At 38.1% G+C, this 19,176-nt stretch overlaps 2 protein-coding genes across 2 annotated transcripts in view; both read right to left on the reverse strand.

Annotated features, from left to right (window-relative positions):
- map7d3 (MAP7 domain containing 3) overlaps positions 1–11,070 on the reverse strand; it is a 36,443-nt gene extending 25,373 nt beyond the window's left edge. Inside the window, 2 exon segments of the mRNA XM_047352924.1 lie at positions 10,922–10,994; positions 10,996–11,070. Of these exon segments, the coding sequence (XP_047208880.1) occupies positions 10,922–10,994; positions 10,996–11,070 (148 nt within the window).
- A 1,353-nt stretch (positions 11,071–12,423) lies between these two features.
- Positions 12,424–18,753, reverse strand: LOC124860942 (tumor necrosis factor receptor superfamily member EDAR-like). Its single transcript, XM_047354556.1, has 11 exons — positions 18,644–18,753; positions 18,461–18,542; positions 17,062–17,160; positions 16,803–16,981; positions 16,587–16,702; positions 16,456–16,506; positions 15,590–15,700; positions 15,363–15,507; positions 15,127–15,265; positions 13,167–13,206; positions 12,424–13,015 (listed from the first exon to the last, which is right to left on the reverse strand). The coding sequence occupies exons 2-11, from the start codon at positions 18,497–18,499 to the stop codon at positions 12,747–12,749; spliced, it is 1,188 nt and encodes a 395-aa protein (XP_047210512.1). The 5' UTR covers positions 18,500–18,542; positions 18,644–18,753; the 3' UTR covers positions 12,424–12,746.
- Between the last annotated feature and the right edge of the window lie 423 nt (positions 18,754–19,176).

Below are 19,176 nucleotides of genomic sequence, written 5' to 3' on the forward strand. Positions count from 1 at the left end.
CAGCATCATGTTTACAGCGGTCACAACGACTGAAAATATTTATTTGAAGAACATTTTCTTATGGTAATGTTTGCATGCTGTTTTAAAACTGGACTGCTTCAATAAAACACTTTTGGGATTGCAAACATACCATCTGTGCATTCATGTGCTATTTAGATGACCTGTCTGTTAAAAATATGCATTTCCTCATATGTTTAGGTCTGCATCCTCAGTCAGGTCAACACTGACCTTTAAAACCTCATAAATAAAAGCTGAGGACTTTTTTAGTGAAAATCTACAGATAAACATATCATCAAAGGTCTGTTTTAAATGCATAGCTGTTGGCCAATATATATATATATTTTAAGTGTCATGAGGTTGAACACTGCATGTCAATGTAACCTCTATCCTAGTGGAAGGAGTCACCCTGCAGTAAATGCCGGGATATGACACAGTGTACAGTATGTGTGTCATTAATATATGTGAAAATCTACTGATTAACATTTGGGCATTTAATTTGAGCAAATTTAAACAAACACAAGAACATCTGAATGACCAGGAGCCGGTTCAAGCACAAGTAACTGACATTTATTTATTTTACCTCTATTATACAGAAGCATCAACGCTCTACTAATAAAATATTTAGGGTTTTCAGAGTCATAGTCAGAAGTAACATAACTTTATTATATATTTTTTAAATTGAAGTACAAGTAGTCATCAAAAAACTACTTGAGTAGGAGTGAAAGCAGTATTCGGTAAGCTGACTACTGGAATACTGAGTAAACTGACTGTAATATCTCTCTCTTTATTTCTTAAATCAAGTAACCAAAATTGATTGAGTCAGTTTTCGAGTAATTTATTTTGGTAAATTTACAACATTACAGAAAAGGAAATCAAAATAAAACACCATTATTCTATAAACCAATTATTTACCAAAAAAGGAATAGGTGGAAGCCAAGGTTTATACCTGCTTACATGATTTAAAAAAAAAAAAACAAATGTTGACAAAGTAGCAAAATAAGGGTAGAGAAACACAAATTTCCTAATCTCTCTTTCAAAACAATGTATTTAAAACTAATATCCAAGTCAGGACCATCTCTATGTTTGAAGGGTGATAACTACTAGTGACAATATCTACCGTTTTATACTTCAAAAGCTACAGCAGGCTCAGCAGACAGAAAATGACATTAGAACAAGCCAGCTTGTGTACATACATCACTTTGCTATAAACCACAGGTGTCAAACTCCAGTCATCGAGGGCCAGAGTCCCACAACTTTTAGATATGTCCATAGTTCAACACACTGGTATTGATAATTAGGTCATTAGAAGGACTCAGTAGAAGCTGTGTTCATGAGAAGGTAATTCAGTCATTTGATTGAGGCGTGTTGGGCTTGGGACACAGGTAAAAGTTGCAGGACACCGGCCCTCGATGACTGGAGTTTGAAAACCCCTGAAACTGTGTGGTGCTGTACTTAATTCAGGCAACTGACCAGAGGCTGGTAGAGGAGCAAAAAACTGCAATCAAGAGTAACGTTGCTAGAAGCTCTTCTCCATCAAAAAGGTTAAGTTAATGCAACAAGTTAAATGCAACTCATCACTAATACCCTCTGTGTGCATGTCACTTTTACTCCCACATTCATCCTCTTTTGCTCCAATTCTGAGTGAACAATCAATCACTAATTGGTTACAAATTTGGGCTGGACTGTAGTGCTGCACGTTATTAGAAAACCTCGAGATGGCATTAATACTGGTAAATATTTTGATGACAATATCAGTATATGTCTTTTTTCCCCTCTTTCTTCTCCAACTATTGCACTCCAAACAGTCATTCGGGACCACAGTCCTTTTTTAATATTGCACATACTGATTTTGTGATGAAGATGTATTTGCAAAATATTGTGCAGCCTTACTGGACTGCATAACATTTTAATGATACTCATGAACAGCCAATTACAATTACGATACACAGAAACAAAAACCTAATAAACAAAAGTTTTTATTGTCTTCATTTTATGTATATGTATTTGCAAAAACTACAGGTACGCTGTTAAAGTATACATTACTTACACATAATGCAATCTGTTTGATTGAGGCGGACAGAAAAACACACTATGCGGCAGGGTAACCGTTGCTAAGTGATACTTCAACAGCTTAGGAAGACTGAGCTGCTTCCCAACCACTCTTAGGTCCATATGATGGCAAACATGGATTAATAGCTGAGATGATTCATAGACGAATAAAAGGAGGACAGAAGGTTTAAAGACTAAACACATGAAACGTCAAACAATATGAGAATCCCTTCATATTTAATATATACGTACATTTATATTTGTCACCATCCTGGCTGTAAATATGCTACTATAAGAAACTGCAATAGATTCAAATAAGCTCTATAAAAATCCACACTTCCATTTCAGTTGTTTTTTTTTTTAAATGTTAGATTTTCGAGTGCAGTAAACAGTTTCATAGAGGGAAGTAAAAGCTGACAGGAAGGAATTGAGCAGCTGCTTAGTTCCACTATGAAGACTATTTAAGCATAACACCAGAATATGTAAATATCAAAGTATTTAGGACTTTATGACACTAACATCGATGTTTTCATGATTTTAACTAACTCCTGAGTTTTGATCTCAGCATGTAGATGGGTTAATGATTTACAAATAAAAAACATCTTGGAATAAAATGCACCCAGCTCTTCCATGACACACCTTTCAGTCTTGATTAAGAAAGCTTCAATGAGATGGAAGAGACTGCTTTCGTAACAGAACTAAAGAGAGTCAGGTGTGCTCATAGAAATGAAAACGCCAATGACAGGAGCTCCTTCTCAGCACTCTGTCACTATGGAGATTTGCACACATTAGCATTTATCACTACTGACGATGAGACAAACTCAGCTAACTTTAAAAGATCTCAAGCACATTCTGGTAACGGTGCATAATACCTTCCTTGCTAAGCAGAGAGGTGTTGGATTATGATTCAAATTTAGTTCAGGCCTGCAGAAGATAATATGCCACACAACTGTCATGTGATCATCATTTATAATTTAATAATGTAATGCATCTCTGCTCCATTTATCTTAGCAATAAATGACCCAAGGGTATTGTCAATTAATATTTGCATTTTTTGTGTGACATAAAAGATTATCAAAAAGCACAACAAACCATTGTGAGTAGATCACAGACACTTATTGATTAAAGTCAGCTCAGCGCTGACCTGAGGGCTTTATATGGCAGGCAGTAAAGACCTCCAGGGGGCAAATGACCCAGCTGCTAAGCTCTGCAGGGTAGACAAAGAAAACACTAAACAGGATTCAGGCCAGTGTGCATTACAACAGTCCTGGTCGACTATAACAACATCAACAGTAGCATTTTAACAGCCTCCATCAAACACTGAGTGAAATAATATACGTATGAAAATCAAAAGTCACATCAGCTGGTATGGGTTCTTTTCTGCTACTCTTCTTGCAGCTGCACTCTATGTTGTGCCCTGCAGCATGTTACAGCTAAATTGCTTGTTGCTCAGGAAGTGTCTGAACTGCTAAATACAAGGGTGGACCTTATGGTATTTATGACTTGAAGTGGATACACTTTTGTCCAACTAGTCATCATCCTAAGATGAATATGCTGACCACACTACTTGCAGGCCACATTTGAAAAAAATCTGCTTCCTGCACGTGAGAGCACATATTTAGCATCCGAAAGTCATTGTCAACTGCAAAAGCTTGAAAACAACAATCCTGTCACTTTTTGGGCTCAATAGACTTGGAAGTATCCCATTTAGTGAGCTGTTATATTTGAAGGGAAGAACTATTCCACCCTTCCAGCTCAGACTACAATAAATCCTCCTTTTCAAGTTGGTTCCTCTTTAATTTAAGGTCATTCATTGCATCGTATTCACACCAGGAAAGTCCTTTGGTCCGGACCAAAAGCGAACTTTATTTTTTTCATTTGGTGCGGTTTGTTTTCACATTGTACTCTTTGCAAGTGAACTATTACTTGTAAACAAAGCCACGCGGGCGACGATCATTGTTCCCATTGGACAGAAATGACAGGGGCGGGACAGAGCACAGACCCAGAAATGTAGGAAAACAGCTGTAGACGTGCTGCCTGCAGCTCCTCTGTTCTGCATATTTATGCCGTTATTAAAGCTGCAATATTATTGGGAGGGTGAAGAGCAGCTCATTCAACAAAGACTTTGAGACGTTCCATTTATAATGTTGGAACCCCGTCGGGGAATACGAGCTGAACGCCCACGTTCTTTACGTGCCTTGTCCCACAACAAGACAGTAGCGTTGCTAAGCAACACACAGCTTATCAGGTATGATTACCTTACAACACACACCTTTCCTGCCGGCTACGGTGGCTTTTTATGTCCAAAGAGACGTACGCTTTTTGGAGTTGGTTCCGAGCTGGTTTGTATTCAGACCATAAGCGAACCGCACCAGAGTCTGTTTGGAAGCGGATCGAGACCGGACCAGGGTTCACTTGAGTGTATTCACACCTGCACAAAAGGTCCGGACCAAGGGGGGAAACGAACTCTGGTCCGTTTAAAGCGGACCAAAAGTGGCAAGTGTGAATACACCCTCAGACTGCCAAACATTTCCCATTGCATTTTATTTGGCATCAACAGGAAATTATCATCCTGAGTTATATATTTTTGTAACAAATAGGCAGACGTGTTATCAAAAAAACAAAGAACGATGTTCATATTGATGTGTCTTTAAAACCTTTTGGACCATGTAATTTATTTCTCCCTGATGCACCATAAGTACGCTTCAGCACAACAGAAAAAATGCAGTTGTTTCACATTATCCCATTTGAGCAACACTTCCTAACTCTGGTCTTTAAAAGTTAAACGGCACCAAGAAATGGACCCAACTGGACTGGTGATAAAGTAACAATCTCCATTACACAGGCCTAGTTAGCAGCACTGGAGAAGTATATTACTTGTAAACATGCTGTGGTGATTTGAAACCATTGGCCAGCAATGAAACTTCTTCGCAATTATTTGAACTAACAAGCAGATGAGATATATTAAAGTATTTTTGTCAACAGCTTGCAGAGCTCTTGTCTGTGCCTGATTTGCTCTGTGTGCTATGGTGAGTTGTTGAGCTGAATATCTTACATCTTTCTTCAAAGTTTAGGGTAATTTGCAAGCATACAACCATCTCATGGACAGATGACTCAGAGAAGAGGGGAGGAGTGGTGTCGAGTTTCTCCCCATATCCTCTACAATTATCAGCAAAGACACCCTTAAAACAACAGCTATGAAAGACTGCTTTAGTAATATTAGAATGCCAGTTTGATTAAAAAAACTGAATGGGAGAGGGGTTAATATTTATCGTTTAAAGCAATGATACTTTCTTGTTTCATTCTATATAAAATAACTAAACTGTTTTTGAGCAGCATTAAAAATACAATCTCAGGCAATCAACCATCCAATGTAGTCACCTTCAGGATCTCGGCTCAGATGACACTGCTGATAAATGCTAACAAACCAACACACCAAAGCTGCTCTAGGATTACCAAGGCCTCTTTATGCAACCGTAAGCCTTGGCTATTTGCAGCACAAGCAGGAAATGATGACACATCACTGTTTGATAGAGAACGTTCCTCCAGGTACACAAATTTTTCATACAGATGAAGGCATCAATCATTTGCATTCATAAATCCTGCTCATGTTTAATCAACACACACATTTTTACATTACTTGCTCTGTACTTCTTTATAAGAAAGCAGAATTTATATTATGTTTTTTACAGGAGGCAGCATGAATGTTGCAAACCTCTGCCTGTCATCTGTAATTATTTTTTTTCGCAGACTGTGCAGAACCAAAACAAGTTGGAAACAAAGCATGAGGAAGCAAGCATCCTGTTCTGTGATAAATACAAGCACCGTGAAATCTCATTATCACAGATCTGATCCAGACAGATGTCTGTTACCAAAGTAAAAGAAAACTTCAATAGTTTGCAACACTGGACCACAACTGACTTTGTAGAAAAAAATGGCTTATCAAAACTTCCTATAATAGAAATGCATACTCCAACTATCCTATCTGTCAGTGAATTTTGAAGATACATCTCCTAAATGCACAAATAAGCCATTTTGCAGATCTTCCGACCAGGCAGCAGCTCAGACTGTACAACCAGCACTATTCCCAAAAATCCAGATAAATGTTTACATTTCTGCTATTCTTTGAACAGATCTTCATTTTTCTGTATATAGCCTGTTTAGCGTGTGACGTGAACATAAAGAAATCTGCATCAATGCAGTGACACAAGATCAGGTTTACACCAGACACACAGTATGAAACTGCTTCTGGTTGCACTCTAACAATACATACAGTACAATTAGCTGGGGATTCTGGCTCTCCCTCACCTGTTGCTGCACACTGCTGATCAGCAGGCAGAAAGAAGACTACTACACTTTTTGATAGCTTGTAAGAATGACAGATTTAGTTGGGAACTAAAGCACCACAACAAATCACCTAGCTAAAATGACTGTTTTAAACTACAGCAGGAAAGGAACTATAGCCCAATTATCAGAGCAGACAGCCTGACTAATTGACCAGCCAAAATCCATTTGTTCAACTGACAGTGCAGAACGACAAAAAGCAATAATATCCTACACAATAATCATATTTACTATAGTCATACTAAATGTAGCAGGTGTGTTTACACTATATTTTTGCTTACATGTATGGGTTGAAAATAATAAATGTTATGGGTAACGTTTTATAGCTGTAACCCAATATATTTTTGTTTTATATTTCTGTAAATAACATAATAGTGGTATTCATACTTGAGATAACCCCAAGCTAAGGATCTCATAAGGTCCCATGCCTGGCAACAAGTGACGGCATAAGAACGCAGAGCTCTGAAAGAAGGATAAAGTTTTCAAAGTGGACATTTTTGACAAATTCCAGATTTTATCAAATTAAAGAGAGACATTAAATAAAGACTTAACCCAAAAATAATAAGATCTTGCAAACTATTTCCTTTCAAAACTCACAGTCATCAGAGCCACACTACAACTATCTATCACAGACTTCAAATGGCATAACTACAATCGGGTAAAGGATTCAGGGGTTGATACCTTCTCGAGTGGTTCAACAGCAAAGTCAACACATTCTTAATGTTTACCTGATTTTGTTTTTTAAGAATGTTGACATCACAGAGTCAGGAATCAAGGATTGTTATAAATATTCATAAACTTATTGCGTTTACAAATGAAAAAAATTGTAAAGTGATGGTTGGGTCTGTGCAGTGGCACGGGGATTCATCAAAATGTGAAATCAGTCAACAGAGCAGCTTTAACTTAATCAAATGAGAGTGTCAAAAATTCACACTACTCGTGTGTGTTCAGATTTGTTGCATACACGAAAAGAATTAAAGAAAAACAATATCAGACAGTGGAGGAGTTTAAGTATCTCGGGGTCTTGTTCACGAGTGAGGGAAGAATGGAGCGGGAGATTGACAGACGGATCGGAGCGGCTGCCGCAGTAATGGGGCCGCTGTGCCGGTCCGTTGTGGTGAAGAGAGAGCTGAGCCGAAAAGCGAAGCTCTCGATTTACCGGTCGGTCTACGTTCCTACCCTCACCTATGGCCATGAACTTTGGGTCATGACCGAAAGAACGAGATCCCGGATACAAGCAGCTGAAATGAGCTTCCTCCGTAGGGTGGCCGGGCACTCCCTTAGAGATAGGGTGAGGAGCTCGGCCATCCGGGAGGGGCTCGAAGTAGAGCCACTGCTCCTCCACATCGAGAGGAGCCAGTTGAGGTGGCTCGGGCATCTATACCGGATGCCTCCTGGACGCCTTCCTCGGGAGGTGTTCCAGGCACGTCCCACCGGGAGGAGGCCCAGGGGACGGCCCAGGACACGCTGGAGGGACTATGTCTCTCGGCTGGCCTGGGAACGCCTTGGGCTCCCCCTGGAGGAACTGGAGGAGGTGTCTGGGGAGAGGGACGTCTGGGTGTCTCTGCTGAGTCTGCTGCCCCCGCGACCCGGTCCCGGATAAAGTGGAAGACGCCAAGTACGAGTACGAATATCAGACAGTGACAAGAAATCTTTACGGAAAGAGTAAATATATGTACAACATCATTGAAAATTAGACTTAAATAAACAGATAACCTGACATTACTTTAGTCATGGTATATACACAAATTGACTTAGTTTGCAATTCAAATTCTTTTGTTTGGTTTGTATAGATGTGTGTGCTCACTTATGCTATAAACTTAAGTTTCAATCAAAACTGTAAAAAGACATTTGTGCAAGTAAAATAAACAACTTAAGGGTCAATATAGGAATATAATAAATAAAAACAGATTTTCTGCTTTTAGACTATAATTTTTTTCTGTTTTTATTTCTCTAAAAGCATTTACTGTAGCAAGACCTGTATAAGCTTGCATTTTCACATGCAACTTTGTGATCTTCCTTCAAAAACAGCCAGGTAAATCTTTTTTCTAACATTCTTGTGGAAAAGACAATGCCCACGAGCCAGATTCTTTACATTATTTTATCAGTCAGTCCTCTAGTCTGACTCAAGGTCAATCAAACAATTCATTTTTTAATTCCTTGCAAAGCCAGAATTCCAACACGTAACTCTAAACTCTGTGGACATTTTCATAAAACCACAGAACTGGGTGGACACAAATTCCAGATAGAAAATCACGACTGGAAAAGTTAAGGGGGAAACAGGAAGATCAGCTCTGAATATGGTCCACTTGTAGTCAGGAGTAAAAACGTGCCTACACCCAAACTGGGTATGCAGCAAACTCCTTTATAACGAACTTGCTCCAACACAGCCCGAATGCTGGTGCAGCCATAACAAGCCAATCATTCATGCCCACAGATGCAAACGCAGTAAACATCCAAGTCTATATGAGCTCAGTTAAGCAGTGATGAAAAGCACTGACAGAAAATGCTGCTTCAGTCTACCCACGTGGCTCTGCATCCAGAAATGCAGAGATTCTTTTGCCTAACAAAGCAGGTTTCTGAACGTAAGACCAAAGCTTAAATCAGGTAAACGACACATCTACATTAAGGATAAAAATAAAAAAAACAACAACTAGAAATTCACCAATCACACAGCCAAAGCCTGAAATCGGACAATTTTTCTTTCATCTGCAGGTAAAAAACAATTTTTTTTCTATATACAATTTATTATATTAATCACTCTCAGCATTTTCAGGCAATAAAAGCATCAACAAACTGCGTGTGCATCGTTTGCAATTTTTTTGAGTTTATGCTTTGAGGCATAAAATGGGATGATCGTCATTTTCTGTTAGGTTAAAATTGACTACCTCCATCAAACAATGTGCAACACATTTCATCTGTTATGTGTTATAGACCAGAGAAAAAATTATAAAACTGGAAAATCATTAAACAGCAGATCAAACTTAGAAGAAAAGCATGTTCAATGAATCTCTACCATTCATCACACTAAAATCAAGTCACCAACGCAATTCAGAATCAGAAAAAAATAGTAATGCACAAATCAATCAGACAAAGCATAATCAGCCATTTTTCTTCTTGATTGGCTTTGATTGGTGATCTGAGGCCAAACACTGAGCAATATAACTCTTTTGCTGTATTCATGACATGTACCAAAACACATGCATAAATGCATTAACCAACACCATGTAATCCGATGTTCTTTGGTCAGGTTTAATAAAAGTAACAAATCAGACATAGGTTGGGTACTAATGCTTTTATGCTTCTAGCAAAAATCTGCAGTACATTTTATCTCTTATGTGTTATAGTCTTTAGGCAAAAAACTACAAAAACAGATCCTTGGTCGTCAGCTCTAAACAGTGATCTAAAGGTCAAATACTGGGAGAGAAAAATAGCTTTCAGCTCCTGTTCATCAAATCCATCAAAACTAAGAACTTCAGCCATTTTCAGGCTATAATTGCTCCAATAGCATGTGCACTGATGCATTTTTTGAGTTTATTTAAAAAAAGTCAGACAAACAAAAAAAAACAAAAAAATCAGAATCGTCAGGTCAGACCTCATTAGAGAAACCAGGACATCAATGTGAACCTAGAAAAGCCTGATCAGTGCATCTCTTTAAAAACATCCAACTAAAAACAGGTCTGCACTGAAACTCTCCAATCAGAGACTGAAACTCCAGCTTTTTTTCTGAAATTTAGGTCAATCATTGTTGCAGTTATCCACCCTTAAAAGTGGAGGGGGTAATGCCATATGCCAACAAAACAGACACAACTGACCGGCAGGAGAGGGAAAGATCATCCTGCAAAGATAAGAGGACTTTCAAGCAGGAAGCTGCAAAATTTCTGATGTACTGTGGGCTTCATGATTTATAGCAAGAGAAAACGTGGCCTCCAAACAACCAGTCAGTTTGTCGAAACATACACAAATGAAGGGCTGAGATGATCAAATGTTTACTAGTGACAGGAATCCACGAACGAAGAGCTAGACAACAGAGTTTGGTAGTTACAGGCAGTTAGCTTCGTGTGCAAGCCTCAAGTGTCAGTAAAACCATAGCATTTTGTTATCCAATGTGGTCACACTGAGATAAAGCAAAGGCAAAGCAGAGTCGTACGTCAAAACTTATATTTCGTTTTGATATGTCAACCGGCTTCAAACTACAAACATTAAGTTGTTTCTTTGGCTAACATTAACTGCAAGAACTTTTACTGAGTGGCATTAGCTCATTTGGCTTTTTAATGTTAGTACCTATAAACAGAAGCCAGTTTTGGACAAACCAACGTTTAACTTTAGATAGAGAAGTTGTTGATTTCCCTGCGTCCATTGTAAGCAGGTGACCGAACTGAGAGCTAACGCTTACTAGCCAGAAAAGCTTGCCGCTCAAACACCCCGGTAAACGGCCGCGGCTGCCTGCAAACATCATAAACTTATTACCCCACTGTACGGCACAAACAGGCCTAACAACTACACGCTAATGGTTTTCTTCGCTTACCCATCTGGGCTCTCAAGCCTTTGAGCGTCGTTGCACTCTCCGCCATTTCTATTAAGTTTTCCTTCTCTGTTTTTTGTTTTTTTTTCTACACCAGGGGCGCGCGACACATCGCCGCCGGTTGAACTCGGACACCGCGGGGACGTGGACATCAAAGATGGGTACAACGAGGTATCTCACTCTGACCCATTTACGGGGAAAACCCCCAAAACAAAGCATGGGCCGAACCTTTCCTGATGTGCTCTCATTTAAATTTATTTGTGGAAATTCACAGCAGCACAAATCTTTAACCATGAACCGATGTTCATTTTAAAGCTGACTTATTTATGTGTAAATAATGTTCTATATTTAAATAAATGAGCAAAAACTTTGTTATACTGGAGAACTGTTGCAACATGGCACTGCAACTTACTTAACGTAATTGCATCACTGTTTTTGATAATATCTATAAATGTTAAGAAAACATTTTTATGAATTCTTCTTTTATTTTGCTTATTTTGCATTGTAGATACATAGTGAAGACATCAAAACCATGAAACCATCTATCTATCTATCTATCTATCTATCTATCTATCTATCTATCTATCTATCTATCTATCTATCTATCTATCTATCTATCTATCTATCTATCTATCTATCTATCTATCTATCTATCTATCTATCTATCTATCTATCTATCTATCTATCTATCTATAGTCACTTGATGCAAACTATGAAGAACAACTTGGGATAAGATATGAACAGGAAGTACGGTGATGACTATTGCTATTGGTAATATTAATTTACCACTTGTCAGTAATGGTAATAATTATTATTGTTATTATTTATCTCTTTCAATAGTTTTGACACGTTTCATCATTAGCTGTGAGCCAGTAATAAGTGTGCTCTAGTGCATCTGTACAATAAACGATCTTGCATTAAAGAAGGAAAGCCGAGACACAACAGCGGCGATTTCCAATTATGACCGAAAGCGCCCTCTAGCGTTCAGAGAAGCGTTTTTATATCATTGGAAAAGTTTTGAAGTTGTAATAAATAAAACAAACAGGGTACTTTATTTTCACAATAGGCAATAATGTTATTTATAACATCAAATCATGCTGCAGTGAATTAATCATCTAAAATGTAACTTTTTTTTTTACTAATTTCAGACTGTATAACTAATACATATAGTACTCTTTCACTTAAATTGCCTATAAACTGCTTTTAAAATAATTTTGAAAAGGATAACATAAAACCTTACCAGATTTAATGTGCTGAAGAATCTCTGGACCCAGAGATGATCAATTCACAAACATCTCCCAGTAAGAGGATAATAAAATGTTCTCAGAGCTCAAGTTCCTTTCTTTTACCAAGAACACAGTATCCTCTGTCCGGCTTTGTCTCACATGCTTTAGCCAGAGGGCTGCTCACCCATTTTACATTGTAAACAGGAAATAAGATTGCCTGGAATTGCAGCTTGAATAACTTGGATATGGTAAAAATTAATGTTAAAAACACGCAAAGACTAAAATCTGTTTTTTATTTTGCTGCTGCGTGATATGATTAGTCTGTAATTTTTTGTCTATTGTCATAACATTGGCATTTCTTTCTCTGTAGCATGAAATGCAAAAAACGAGTTAGTGTAGTCAGTTCTCTTATAAATTATCAGCTTACAATGATTTAACATTTCACTGGAATTCTATTTTGCTCAGGAGAAACAATACATTTTTGCTCTATGGGTAAGTGCAGGTATACAATGTGATTTCGTGACTTTGTCATCATGCAAAGCAGGTTATGAGTAACACACAACAGTTCAAGTCATGGGAACACATTCTCAGGGCATAAGTAATCACTTGTTCACCAGAGCATTGTGTATTCTCGAAACAACTTCAAAATTAGGCAGGAGCGCTGCGGCCTGGGCCAGCTGGGGAAGTTGAGTGTAGGTGGAGGTGCGGAGATACTGAAAAAGGTCCTGGAAACTGTGGAAATGACCAGTGAGCTGGGGGGGCACACCCAAAGACAGCCCCAGCTTCCTTAAAACGCAAATCTGTTGGGGAGAGTCGAAGAGTAGTGACAAATCCTGGATGGTATCGTAGTTCAGTATCTCGATACTCTGACCTGAATAGATTCAGAACAGTCAAAACACAACGGACTCTTGCAAAATAAGAGCTTAGAGTTGAATCCAACCTAGTGGAGAACATTATGACTTTTTTATGCCGGAAATGCATAAGACGTTTTCATATAAGTTGGTGGAACATGAAGTACGTACCTTGAGCAATCTCCCATATTGTCTGCAGTTTTTGCTCCATCTGATGTTGATATAAAAGAGGAGGTAGGGTTACTCGTTCATTCATTAACTAAAGTATAATGGATGTATTTAATCACTGACAGCAACCACAACAGATTTACTATGATTTAGACTGAATCTAGTCACTACCATATACTTATTTTACTTATTACTCATAAAAGCACACATAACAAAAAGTTATTGTGATAAGATGCACACATAAGTTATGGCAATTTTCCTACAAATCCAATTAAAATCTATGGTGTTATAATGGACCCTACTATAGTTTCTAGTTGGTTTCCTACCTCATATTAAAATGGTTTCCAAGGATGCCCTTTATCACCTGAACGTCATTACATCCTTTTATCACTTGCAGGATAGATTAATGCAACACTCCCCATCCCTCTAAAAAATAATATAGCCTCTACTGCAGAATTCAGTTGAACAAATGCTTACTAAGACCTGAAAGAGAGCTCACACAACTTTGAAGTATCTGCATTGACAAGCTGTTTGTTTTAGGAACTGATTTTCAGATGCTTTACTTGCTTTTAAAATCCATAATAGGAGTAGTGCCACATATTTATCAGATTTCCTTTTATTGTACAAGCCTTGCAGATCTTTTAGGTATTCTGATACAAAGAAAGCGAAGCACTAAAACCCTCAGTCAGGTATTATTTTCTTTTTACCACCTGTGGACCAGCCAAACACCTGAGGGCAGTAGAGACTATTGATGTATCTCCAAACACCCTTAAGGCTTATCTGTTTAGTATGGTAATCTATTCCTTAATAACCGCATCCTTGCCATAAACGCATTATATCTGGATTCATTGCACTTGTAATATGACATTTTTTGTTTTGTTGTTCTGTTCCGTCGTTTAATGAACTTCTGTGCAGGGTGTTTGAAATAAATATATATTTTACTTAAATTGTTCTTTTCTATCTACCATTTGTAGTTTTAGTTTTGACTCTTATCACGATTTAACAATCTATGCTTCTCACAATATTTATGTCTCCTCATCATGATAATTAACACAATAGTCTCCTCACTTCTTCAAACCAATGTCACATCGGATCTAGTTTAGCTTATTAGTTTTCTTCTTTTTGCCATTAATGTTTGTTTTTTATTTACATCGTGTTTTTTGTGGTCCATCAGTTTTGGGTCTGAACTCTGTTCAGCTCAGTCACGTTCTTCCTGCACTGTATCCAGTATTTTCTGTTGCACCTGGTAAAATAAGGTGTAATAAAAGCTGCTTGGTCATGGAAACCCATTTTATTAAGCTCTCCATACACTGCCCTTGAGCTAATTTGAAGGACACGTGAAGTTTGGAGGTAGCTATTAGCTCTGCAAAAAGTTGGTGACCTTTGTGCACTATGGGTCTCAGCATCCACAGAACCCGCTCTGTGATTTGACGTGGCCTGCCACTTTGTGGCTGATTTGCTTTTGTTCCCAGTTGCTTCCATTCTTTACAATACCACTAAGAGCTCTCTGTGGAATATCTTGCATAGAGTTAATTTTATGACAAGACTTATTGGACATGATGCATCCTATCACGGTACCACACTGGAATTCGTTGGGTTCCTGAGAGCGACCCATTCTTTTAGAAATATTTATAGAAGCATCCTGCATGCCTGGGTGCTGGATTTTACACACATATGATAATGGAAGTGATTGAAACAAAAGATTTAAGTGACTGAGATGGGGGACCCAATACGTTTGGCACGTTTATGTTAGGTGTTATCAGCAATTAAATCTATCAACATTTATATTAAGTGCCTTAGCAGCCTAAAAGAATACTATACACATCCAAACATTAGGAAAAGTTATTGAAAATAAATTTCAAAATTAAAGTTTGAAAGAATGTTCAAATCTTAAGACACAGAGCAAATATCTTAATGTTGTTGTTACAAGATTCTCAGAATATGAGGAAGGAAAACAAAGTACCTCCTCTGTGGTGAAGTCTTTTTGTCCTTCCTGCATGATGTTATCTTGTTTCTGACTGCAGGGCTTGATGTTGGTGGTGACATTAATCACGATAGAAGTGGGATGCAGCTCACTCTCATGGTTGGATGAGTTCTGCCCTCTGGGTAGAGAATTCGTTTTAAATGTAACAAAAGTACTTAGATTGTATAAATAATTATAATCCAGTTCTTTGTTCCAGCATTCACAAAAAAAATTACCTTGTTGTGTCTTCAGGTGAACTTGTCTCTGAAGGACTGTGTTGTTGTGTTGTTGTTCTTTCCATATGACCAGAGGGACATTTGTACTGAAGGTTTGCTGCAGACAGTAACCTCTCAGGCTTTATACAGTGCTCAGGAATCTGCCCTGAACAAAAACTCACTTCTGTCAGGCAAACACAAATAAGAGAGCAAATATGGCTGAAATATTACAAAAAAATCTAACTTACTGAATCTTTTTGCAGTCAGGAAGACAACCCAAAGCAAGAGGGAAATAAGAAAAAACAAGAACGCTATTGCAGCACCAACAAGGATCACAGAAAGATTTTCCCCTTTCATTCCTTAAAGGAGAACAAGAATGTCAGTCATACCAAACTAAACAGAAGAGATGAAAAACATTTTTACAGCTCAGGTGAAAATTTACATACATTGAACATGGGCATGATTTACTTCATAGATAGACTATTCTTTTTTCATAGTGGTTACACAAGCAATTAATTAATTTAAAAACAAGAACTGGGTGCACAATTTCACATTTTACAATGGATTTTACTACACAGGATATAAAAAAAATACATCCAGGCTCCAATACATACACACATGCCCATTAAATTTGGTTCAAAGTCCCTTAAGAAGTTGTACCTTAACCATGTGCTTTTTATAGCCATCAACATACTCGTGGCAAAAATCTATCCTGATATTTAACCCCTCTTCTTAACAGAACTGACAAACTTCATTTGATATATTACCAGGTCTATGCTTGGCAATAGAACTGGCTTTTCTACACTTTTTGAAAAAGATAAAGCAGGCCAAAATTTTGCTCCTTGCCAGGAAATTGGCCAGTTTAGATGAACTTCTGTGTGTATGTATTTGAGTCTTTATGCATAATTTTAATCCTATGTGGATTAATGAAAATGAATTCACAATAAATTCCAACTTGTACACCACAATCATGTTGTTAATCCTTTAATTCAGTAATGTTGCTTTTTGTATGATCATTCCACAGTTTAAAACTGTTACATTTTGATAAAATCCATGGTCATTAAGACTGCATGTAAACTTCTCTGTAGAACTTTATATAAGAATATAAAAATACCTTTATCTTCGGGTTCTTTTGACTTTCCTGCAGGCAACTTTATGGCACTCTCTGTCAGACACCAAAAATACACAAAGGTTTGAGTAAAGACAAATACAAGGTTTCTACTTTGGTTTATCTTTGTGTCATACGTGTTTTGGAGCCTCGAGATGTAAATTGCAAACATTCTTCATGGACTGCATCATGGCTGTCACAAGGAATACACAGCAGTTCCACCTCCCCTGTCATGCTTCTCAGTTCATAATATCTGCACACAATAAGACGCATACATACATACAGTATACATCAGCTTAAACTACAAACTAAATGTAACTGGTGTTTACTTTGGTATTGTGGATGAGACTAACCCTGGGAGACACTGCCCACACACAGTGTCACTGGTGGGTGAACAGGCAGTCAACACCAGGCGGTTCAGCAAGTTGCACTGGGTGCATCTCCTGCAGGGATCCACACCTGTATCTGTGCTAAAGGTCCCCTTTTCACAGAGAATACACACCCCATCTCCGCCATAATCAAAGCCACAATCCTGAAAATCATGCATGATTTAAACTCGGTGTCAACAGTTTTAAAGTAGGGAAATGATGCTGCCAAAAAGCTGTGCATTACCTCTGATAACTGTTCTCCGGGCGTACAAACAGGGCATGCAACACAGGTGCCATTATGATGTAAGAACTCTGTCTGATCACATCTGGGCTCAGATTGCACCTATGCACACAGAGGTGATGTATTAATTATTGGGTTTTACAAACACATTGTTAAGAGTTTTGCAAGCCAAAGTCCTTATTTTGTATCTTCTGTTTATCAACATAATGGACATATAGTACACTGCTTTGCCAAAGATTTATTACTTGAGTTTTCTCACATGTTGTCAATTAGAGCCACAAATTTCAGCATGTTTTTTGAGATTTCCTGTGACTGACAAACACAAAGCAATGCATCATTGTGAAGCAGAAGGAAAATGATGAATGGTTTTCCTTTTTTAAGTGTTTTACAAAAAAGTGGTTCCAGGCACATCTTATTAGCCTGACTTATTACTTTGTGGAACCAATTTTCACTGCAGTTTCTTGCTTTGGAAACATCTATAACAGTTTTGCACATCTAGAAACTGGGATTCATGCCAAAAATTCTCAATCAGATTAAAATCTTGGTCAGTGGTATCTAACTATAGTCTTGAAAGGCCAATGTCTTGCATGTTTTACATGTGTTCTGCTTTAATACACAATAATCCAACTCCTGGTAATGAACCATTCATTTGAGTCAGATATATGTTGAATTGCTAAAAGATCAAAAATATGCAGGACAATAGGCTTTGAGGACTGATTTTGGACACCACTAGACTTGGCATTTCTAACACATGGATAGTTTTGATCTAAACTATATTGAAATTCCAATCCTCAAAGGCTGATGTCCTGTAAAATTTAGATACATCCCTGATCCAATGCACTGAGCATAGTAAGTGATTCGGATGTGTTGAAGCATAAAAACACCAGACATCAGCCTCTGAGGACTCGGGTTTGAGACCCCTGCTCTAAGCCATTTTGTTGTTGATCTGGCTGCATGTTTAAGTTAGTCCTGCTTAAAGGTGATCCTCCTCCACAGTCTCAGGTGTTTTATAGCCTCTAACAGGTAGCTCCATCCATCTTTATTCCAACTCTGAGCAGGTTTCCTGTTCCTTCTGAAGAAAAACAGCCCCGCAGAATGTCGCTGCCATCATCATGTTTCACAACGGAAATGTGTTCAGGGTGTTACATTTTGCACATTCACAAAAACTTCAATTCTAGTTTAATCTAGTTCTAGAATTTGATGCGTCCTCTACATCAGTGGTCCCACACACTGGTTTGCACAGACAGCTGTGTTGTATGTTTTAGGTGTTTTCCTATTCATGATGCTGTTTGATTACTTATGTTCTCTAGCAAACGTCTGAGGCCTTACAGAACAGATTTTCTATCAAAAAATATACACTGCGCAATCATATTTAAGTGACAAGAAGAGGAAACTAACATACCATCAATATGAAGGAAGCTCCAATCACAAAGGTAAACATGCCGCTTCTCTACTGTGTATGTCCTGACTTGAGAATACACAACCTTAAAAAATTATTTCACATGTTAAATTAAACAAACTAAAACATTAAACAACACATTTTGAGGAAGGAAAGTTGAGAAGATTACAAGCTCTAAAGACTTACGTGGCCAATTCCAAAAGATCCAAATATATTGTCATATAGTTACATATTTCTTTAAGTCTGTTCCTGATCTGCAACACCTTGTGTGTTTTTCCTGACCTCAACTTGTTCCAAAGATTTCTTCCAAACCTAGAAGAGGAACGCAAGCATTGGGAAAGATCTTTGGGAAATCCCATCGCTCTACATCAGCTGTGACGCAGGAGGGCTTCCCAACCGGGATAATCAGCCTTAAACCAATGAATATAACATGGGCCCCAAATGGACACCTCACGTCACAAACTGGTCGTCTCAGATTCTCTCTGGGGAACCCTCTCATTTTAGTCCGGACCACTGAGACGAAAGGGGAAGGAGACAAAAATAGATGAATGAGGCCCTTGTTAGCAGTTCTTTATGCAACAAAGACACTTTGTGTCAGAGTGTCTAGATTTCTGGGGATCCAGTCTTTGATTCTACTTCAAGCAACCCCTTGCTGAAGTCTAGACTCACGGTGTGGATAACAGAAAAGTTCAGAAACTCATTAAAAACAATAAGTTCCA

Source organism: Girardinichthys multiradiatus, chromosome 23, assembly GCF_021462225.1.
Source record: "Girardinichthys multiradiatus isolate DD_20200921_A chromosome 23, DD_fGirMul_XY1, whole genome shotgun sequence".
Classification (NCBI taxonomy): domain Eukaryota; kingdom Metazoa; phylum Chordata; class Actinopteri; order Cyprinodontiformes; family Goodeidae; genus Girardinichthys; species Girardinichthys multiradiatus.